Source organism: Actinia tenebrosa, unplaced genomic scaffold, assembly GCF_029948245.1.
Source record: "Actinia tenebrosa isolate PJP-AT-01 unplaced genomic scaffold, QUT_ActTen_1.0 PGA_scaffold8__29_contigs__length_14323225, whole genome shotgun sequence".
Taxonomy (NCBI): domain Eukaryota; kingdom Metazoa; phylum Cnidaria; class Anthozoa; order Actiniaria; family Actiniidae; genus Actinia; species Actinia tenebrosa.
In genome coordinates, this window is record NW_028292585.1 from 5065969 (window position 1) to 5074535 (window position 8567).

Consider the following 8567-nt stretch of genomic DNA (forward strand, 5'->3'; position numbering starts at 1 on the left):
GGGGACGACAACAAAGACGGCAGTAGAATTGTACGGCCGCCAGTGCTAGCCATTGTTTAAGGGAGACTGATTTCTTTGGAATGAATTAATTAGAAGGCTGTCCTGGTTTCTCTAGGTGGTGTTTCAGATTTAATCCCATCGATTAAAGCCGCTAAATGCGAGTCTATTGTTATTTCTATACCTATTGTTCTGAGTTTTAATCCATGTGATATATGGTGTCAACTTGTTTTTTGAGCAGGAGAAAACTTAAACATATAAAAAGTTTGAAACTGCAACAAAGCAAAAAAGTAAATAACTTTTTAGAATAATTTTTTGACAGTTCTGAAGTTAAGACAGAGAATATCATACATTTTAGAGAAAACACAAAACAATTCGGTAGAGGGAACATTATTTCAAAACATGGCGTAGATTTGTAGATTTGATCATGTGAAAATTTTAAGCTTTTCAGAAATGTTTTTTCTTTCTATATAATTTTTAATTTTTCTGCAAATTTTAAAACTCAAATAATGTTGAGCTTGCCTTTGTTCACTAGTAACTTAAGTGAACAAAATACAGCTCAAAACAAATAGCTGCAATTGTATGCTCTAAGTTTCCTTACTAATTTCTTTAATGTAAATGAATGTTTCAAAACTGCAATATATTTTAGTATGATATATGATTCCCACTATTCAATAAAAAATTAGATTAAACAATTTTTGTCTATATAACATCAGTTATTGACAGTTATGGAAATATTATTTTGGCATGAGGTAGCAAAAGTTAAACCTGTGAGTGTTGAAGATTTTACAGTTGATAAATAATTATTAGAAAGACATCAGTCAAAAATGCTTCATCAAACCCTTTGCTTTTCTACCCTTGTCCCGAGGCTTTCTTCTGTCTTCTTTACAAGCAAAAATCTTGACACTAAGGTGTGAAGTTAAATGATATGTACGGAATAAACAGTGCAAAAAGGCAAATGGAACCCTCCTGGGACAGGGTTTTCTTTTCGTGCATGGGTAAGATTCAATGGAAAGAATACAATTTAAATATTTAAATATCTTTTTTTGGTGCCTTGATGATATGATAATAAATAGAGAAGAGAGTGTGGAAATAAATTATATTTTGAAAATTGTCCACCATCAATGATCAGATATATTAGCTTACTAATAAACTTCAGTAGACTCGGTAAGATGATAAATCTGATGATGGCCCAAAATAAGTTTCATCTACCTCTAGACTCTTACATTAAGATAGTCCACTATTGCACACTACTCAATGGTGTAAAATATTCCATCAAAACACTTTTAAGAAAAAAGTTCTGGGCAATGACCAGGAATAATGAAATGAAAATGGAACATGTCGGATTCTTTCAATAAGATTAGTTCCTTAAACAGTTATATTTTTTATTGAAAGAGTGGTTATAAATATTGATAACAAAAACTGAAAGAAACTGAAGCTTTGAAGTACTAAACACTGCACATTAGTTTCCTTACCTCATGCGTATCACTTTGTACTACAAAATAATTTTCAATACCTTTATTTTGCTCTTTTCATAGTTCAAACTAGTGTTCACTAATAATATCATTATTAGTGCATTATTTACTGCATGTCAGCATATAAAGAAACGTATTAAAAACAGCTTAAATTTACAACACACTATGAGGCTTACTGCCTCATCTATCAAGTACTACTTTTTCGTGGGACTCTATCAGCTCACTAGATACACTGTGCTGACGAGGCCCAATACAGGCCGAAACAGCTGTCCAAGGTTTCTAGTTGAGCTGGTTCATTTTTTACATGCCTTAAAATTGTGAAAGGCTTTATGGCACTCTTAATTTACCTATTACACATGTTTTTACATGATATCTGAGCCCATCCCACACAGCTCACTGCATCATCTATGTTTTTAAGTGTCATTAATTGTTTTTTTTCAGTAATAAAATAGTGAAGTTTGAAAATGAACCGTATCAAGTAAATGAATAAAAATATTTTCTCAGTCATCGTCTTTTAACATTGGATCACGTATCTCTTACTGTAAAGCAAGTGCCTCAGTTATACTTTTGGACTATTTCCTTTTTTCAATGTTAGAAGATTGGAAATCATATTAGGGAAATTAGGTTGTATCACCTGTACATAGCCGTGTGTTGCCAGAGTGTTCGCCGTACAGGGAATCCAAGCAAATAACTTGAATGGGTCTGGCTATATATTACTATGGAGAGGTGATTTTTAAAAACCACCGTAAAAACCAAATGACATGAAAAAATAAAACATTTCAAACTTCAATATTTATAATAATTTTTGTATATCACGGTTATTTGCTTGGGTTTCCTGTGGTTGGTTGCCAGAAATTTTAAATCCGATCTCTTTACAAACAAGAAAGATGACTATCAAATAAAGCAATAACTAGTAGTATCCATGTGCGCTTAAAAAGTGCCTTTCATTCTTGAAAGAAATAGTTTGGTGTTTTGTAACCGTCACTAAGGTATGATATAGTTATTATTATCATGATTTCTATTTATTTGAACTATGAAGTTCTTGCCTACTTCAAATGTTACCTGGCAAAACATATCGGGGGGAAAAAAGCAACAAATAAAAGAGATAATTCTGATAAACACATATTTCTATACATTATATATAGAATGATATGGAAGACTTAAATTATTAAAAAACTATTATTGAAAATGTGTTGTTCTTGTGAGAAGCATATACATACAACAATCCCTTCTGGAATCGAACCAGAGCTCTTAGAAAAATCTAAGTGCGACAATCAAGGATTTGTGGCGTATGCATAGCTTGTAAGTAGTGTACAAGTGTCGTTTGCAAATGAGTAGATTTTTTATCCCACAATATGCTGCATTTAGACAACAGGTTAGGTCTGAGTCAGCCTTCATAAATTACTTCAGCTCACATGAATTACATTAGCCTAAGGAATTATGTATCATCATTCTCAGACCAACCTGCACATCTAGAAAAAAAATTTTTGTTTGATTTTGTCTTGGTGTTATGACCACTTTACTGTGGTGGAGGAGGTAAACGTTCAGCTGGGCTTAAATGAGCTGAGCACGTTGTCAGTTCACCATGCTGCAGCATTACAGCTCGAATTGTCACAAAAACATCTGGGTCAGCTCTTGCATACACCACCAGCAGATGGAGCATTGAAATAGGACAACAATATATCGTATCTCTTATTTACACTAGTGTAGTGATAAAAGGGGAGGTTTGGGTCAAATTTTTTGTGAAGTCTAACATGAACTTTTGAACGGCCTCATGAAATGCTTTCTCATCAAATTAATTTTGTATCCCAAGAAACAATAAAACGGTTGTTGTTGTGAGGGATATAACATATTTCCAGTATCCAGTCTCATCATGGTATGAAAAAGGACTATTGCATTTCTCATCACACCTTCAGATTCCAATGATACATACCCTGTCATTGTTTCTGCACTACTATTGTGCTCCCCCTGTCAAAAGAAACATACCTGTCGATGTCCATAGTTGAGAAATCATGGTTGTTTCTAAACTAGGGCATTCAATATCATGATTGTACCTTGATCTCACATCTTCTGATAGGCCCCTCCTTGTGCTAATTAGCCACATTTAGAGTAAGTACAAACCTCCCCTCATAAGCATGGTTATTTCTTTCCAGTCAGTTGGCTATTGTTATTGATAAGACTTTCTCAACATCCTGCTGCTCATCCTGTTTCCTTTTTCCCATGTTAGGCCTGTACATGGATCATGCATACATTGGACAAGGTCTCTTAGGTTGAAATCAGGCACAGCACCATTTCTAACACTGATGGCTATTCCTCTAAGAACATGGTTATGGTCTTCCTTTTTATGTCGTGGTTCCTCATTATCCTCAACTTGCTCAGGGACATACAGATGTTCTCTTAAATTAATTCCTTGTAGGGTGTATGTCTTAATCTTATTGTGTTAAGAATACATGGCCATCAAATATTTCAGCAAGTCTGCTTTTGTCTCAGTTTTATCAGTTTTACCTAAAAAAAAACCAATGAAGTATCAAAGTGCCTTTCACTCCTTATGATATAAGGAGTGAGGTACCTCAAAACATCAGGAGTGAGGTACCTCAAAACATCAGGAGTGAGGTACATTTGGGAATGAATGAAATAAAAACATCTTTTTTCCAGTTTAGCAACACAAAAGTACGCCCTTTCTTTCATGGTCAGAGATTTGTCATACATTAAGATTGATAGTCAGATGAAAATTAACAAAATATTAGCTTACCAGCACCAGCTACCTGAGGATAAGGGTTATAATATCGTTGGTACTTGGTTCTTTGTAGAGAAACAAGTGCATCTTGAAAAGATAGCCAATTTGCTGCCAAAGTGTTTTCAAGAAAGTGGATGTCTTCTATGAGAAGGGCTCCACCTCAATGTATACAATAGATATTATCTTTTAAAACTATACTTTTGTTTACAACATAAAATTTATCCTACTTACCAATGTGCAGGGGTTTTAAATACAATTCAATCTGGTGTACTGGCAATTTTTTTGGCCTCTGATGTTGCATCCATGATAATGTGTATTATGTTCACGGGCCTATTTGTCCCTTGTGTCCATATCAAGTTGAATTCACCAGTCACAAATCCTGATAATTACAAAGTACAAACAAAAGGTATTAACAGCTGATATCTGCATTTTTAGATATAACTAATATGATAAAATGACTACATACCAACAGCTATCATCCCAAATGGCTTTCATTTCATTTTCAACTCTTTGCAGTTCTCACTCAGGGCTCAGCAATGTTGACTTTTGCCTGACAAGTAGAAAAAAAATGAGACCCTAAGCATGAACACCATTTATCAGGAGAAGTAGTGATATGCAACAAACCTTCAAAGGATCTCGCTGAAGTGCTCCTGGTGCTTGACCTCTGGGACTAACAGCAAATATGTGTGTCGAAGTCTCTTGGGTTGGTTTAGATGTATTTTTATTCTGGAATCATGTTGTACATATCAACACATTCGGTTCGAGCCATGGCTTGCCTAGAAACTAATTTACATCATACAGATGTCCATATATGGGGTGCTATGACATCCCCCTCTTTGTGTTCAATTGTTCAATGTTTATCAACCTTATGGTTAATTGGTGTTGATCAATATATGTAAATGTTCAATGTCAACTTATATAGACAGGTTATATGCTTTTTTTTTGTATCAACTCTTTACAAACGTAGTCTAATAGGAGCTTTGATTGTACGCCCATATCTAGTGGTATAGCTTGCTGATTGATTGTTCTGCTCCTTTGGTTTATAATCACTTAAAGGTACATCTCGGCTTTTGGTAGCTTCAGTCATCTGTGGTCTTTCTTGTACCAATACCGCTGGTTTACCAAGTAGGTCTTGGGGATGATGTATGTCAAGTGCAGGTTGGGTTTCTTGGTAGTCCCTTCTTTCTGGTTCTTTAAGCTGGCTTGTTCTCGGTCTTAGATGTTCTCTGGTTCTCTAGTAGAGCTTACCATTCATCCCAACAACGACGTCCTTGGTTCGCTTATAGGGTTGGGTTTCCTTGTGATTTCACCCTTGTCCCACATTCTTTTGTGCGTATTGTACACATATACCAGCTCCTCGACAAGTAATGGTCTTGTGTCAGATTTACTTGCCTTTCTGTTATAGTACTCTGCTTGTTTCACTTGGGAGAGTCTGATTGCTTCCTTGTGGTGACCATTGTCTGGATGTGAGGATTGCAGGACATGGTTGCTGCTTGGAATAAGCAGTCGGGGCTTACATCCATACAAAAACTCACAGGGTGATGGTATAGTGCTTGTTCGGGGTGTGATTTTGTAGATCCAGAGTGCTGTGTAAGGGCACTTCTTTTCATTTAGGGCCTTCTTCCATAAGGATTTGCATGCTCCTATAGCTCTGTCTGCGACGCTGTTTGCTTGGTGATGGTAGGGTGAGCTGAATGTTAACTTGATCCCATTGTTTTCACATTACTCACGAAACTCTTTGCTAATGTACTGCGTACCAAAGTCAGCATGGATGTGTGATGGTAATCCATATTCTGTTAACACATGCTGGAAGTGGCTACATAATTTATGGTATTGGCTGTAATATTAGCAATTTGACTTACGACAGGAAATCTTGAGTAATAGTCTACAATCATTAGATACTTTGAACCGCTGAATTCAAAGATATCAGTTCCTAACTTTTCCCATGGTCTAGAAGGAAGATCTTGTTGCAATATGAGAAGACAGGATAACTGCACTGAGGTGGTACTTGATTAAGGAAGACTGAACAACTGCACTGAGGTGATATTTGATTAAGGAGGTCAGGATAACTGCACTGAGGTGGTACTTGATTAAGAAAGACTGAACAACTGCACTGAGTTGGTACTTGATTAAGGAGGTGAGAACAACTGCACTGAGGTGGTACTTGATTAAGGAGGCCAGAATAACTGCACTGAGGTGGTAAGAGGAATGGATAACTATGGGGATACCGCTGCACTGTGAAGATCTTGTGACTTGTGGGGAGACTGCTGCACCCTGAAGATCTTGTGACTTGTGGGGATACTGCTGCACCGTGAATATCTTGTGAATTGTGGGGATACGGCTGCACTGTGATGATCTTGTGACTTGTGGGGATACCGCTGCACTGTGATGATCTTGTGACTTGTGGGGATACCGCTCCACCGTGAATATCTTGTGACTTGTGGGGATACTGCTGCAATGTGATGATCTTGTGACTTGTGGGGATACCGCTGCACCGTGATGATTTCACCTATTTGTGTCATATCTGATGTCTTTTTTTTTTGGCAAATGAAATATTATCATCAGGGTGTTTTTGCCACAGATAAACCTCTTTTTTAAAACAGGTCATTGACATTATTCATACTTGGTTTTTTCAGATAGTTGTAAGTGAGGTCACACCACATGGTGAAATAATGGGACTCTTCTGCATCCAATGGTACCCAACCATGTTTATCCATTCGACACATGACATCTTCCTTGTTTCTGTCTGATGATTCCAACCATTTTTCGAGAGACACATTCCATTCAAAAAATGTGCATCTTTTCCTATTTTTAACTCTGTGAGCTGTTTTCCAGTTTGTTTGCTTATCAAATTCTTCAGGATAACCCATTAGCACATGGTAATCCCCAGATGGGTATCTTCTAGCAGGCCTTTCCTGAAGATACCTTTTCACTTCTGTATTCAAGCCAACAAAACATGAACTTTGGATCTGTTCAGGGTACATTTCTTCAAGGGTTTCAATCTAAGAGACGAAGAGAAAAAGTTAGCAAAGGAATTAACTTCCAAACATGATGATTGGCAAACAGACTGTTGAGTTCAATTTTCACCTGGTCTAAAAATGGACTCATTAAAGTCTTAGATCTTTGCTCTCAAGCAAATCTTATTATTGACAATAACATATTTAATCTAATATACTGATATCTCAAACGGAAAACAAGCAAGCACAAATGCATATTTACTTAACTGTATCAGTGTAGCAATTATTAAGATATCATGGGAAAAAAACTATTTGTCTTTTTGAAAGACATTCCCATCAAAGTATATAATAGTTCAATTCTTAAAAACAAAGATTTTGGATTTTGACATTTGAGTTGTCTAAATTCATCACATTTTCAATTTCATCACAAGGAATTTAGTTTTTGACAGACACGAAACTGTAATGTGTTATGCATATAATATGCATCTCAAATTGAAGGTACTTATGAAAAAATCAAAAAGCATTTTATGGACAACATTATTGACAATTACTGTATAACTTCTGAATAAAGCAAATGAAATTTAACACTGACATTGTGTGGCAAAATAAAAATAAATAAATAAATAAAATTTAAAAAAAGAAGAAAAGAAAAGAAAAACATTCTTCAAAACGTTTGTCCCATGATACCTTAAGAAATGACGAGGCTTCACTTACTTCTTCTGTTGCTTCCTGAGGAGGTTTCAAAAGATTCAGCAGAAGATAATCTGTTTCTTCTTCATTTCTGGCAACTGATGATATGGCTGGAAGGGTAATAGAATAGCAATGATTCAGAATTGGAAAAAGTAATGTATATTACTGTTCTTAAAATGTAACAAAACTAAGGTAAACCAATCAACTAAGAGCTATTACAGTGTACTGCTAAATGGATTTTAAAGTTGGTTGCAATTAACACAACATATAAAGACATAAAAAGACATGAGAAGCTCCTATATATTTCAATTTAATTATACATACGCATTATTAATACATGTGTCAATGACATTTTCTGATCTAGAATTTACTGGAAAGAGATGGTGTTGGTAAGCTCTGATATTATAAAGATATCATCATCCTCATCACAGTGAATTACCGCATTGCTTCTTATCACTTTTCACTTTTTTTTATAAAATTATTTTCACCATTTTTTCTTCCAATCTTATGTAGGTATTCAAATTCAATCTCAAATCAAGCTTGTGCTGAAACCCATGGTTCATTGTTCATTTTGGAATTTGCATTTATTCTCTCAAATCTTTGATGTCCCACCTTGAGGTACTGGGATACATTTACAATGTGACCACTCATATAGACCGAGACAGTGGACTATTACACTTTTATTTTTGAACTTACCACTATGATGTTCTA

At 35.5% G+C, this 8567-nt stretch overlaps 1 protein-coding gene across 1 annotated transcript in view; it reads right to left on the bottom strand.

Moving 5' to 3' along the window:
- Window positions 1-2753: 2753 nt before the first annotated feature.
- Window positions 2754-8567, bottom strand: part of LOC148905022 (uncharacterized) — a 6115-nt gene continuing 301 nt past the window's right edge. The window contains exons 2-6 of the mRNA XM_089024009.1: window positions 7881-7966; window positions 4834-7211; window positions 4676-4759; window positions 4441-4588; window positions 2754-3977 (exon numbers count right to left, since the gene is read on the bottom strand). Coding sequence (XP_088880135.1) covers window positions 6804-7211; window positions 7881-7966 — 494 coding nt within the window. The 3' untranslated portion in view covers window positions 2754-3977; window positions 4441-4588; window positions 4676-4759; window positions 4834-6803. The remainder of the gene's footprint in view (window positions 3978-4440; window positions 4589-4675; window positions 4760-4833; window positions 7212-7880; window positions 7967-8567) is intronic.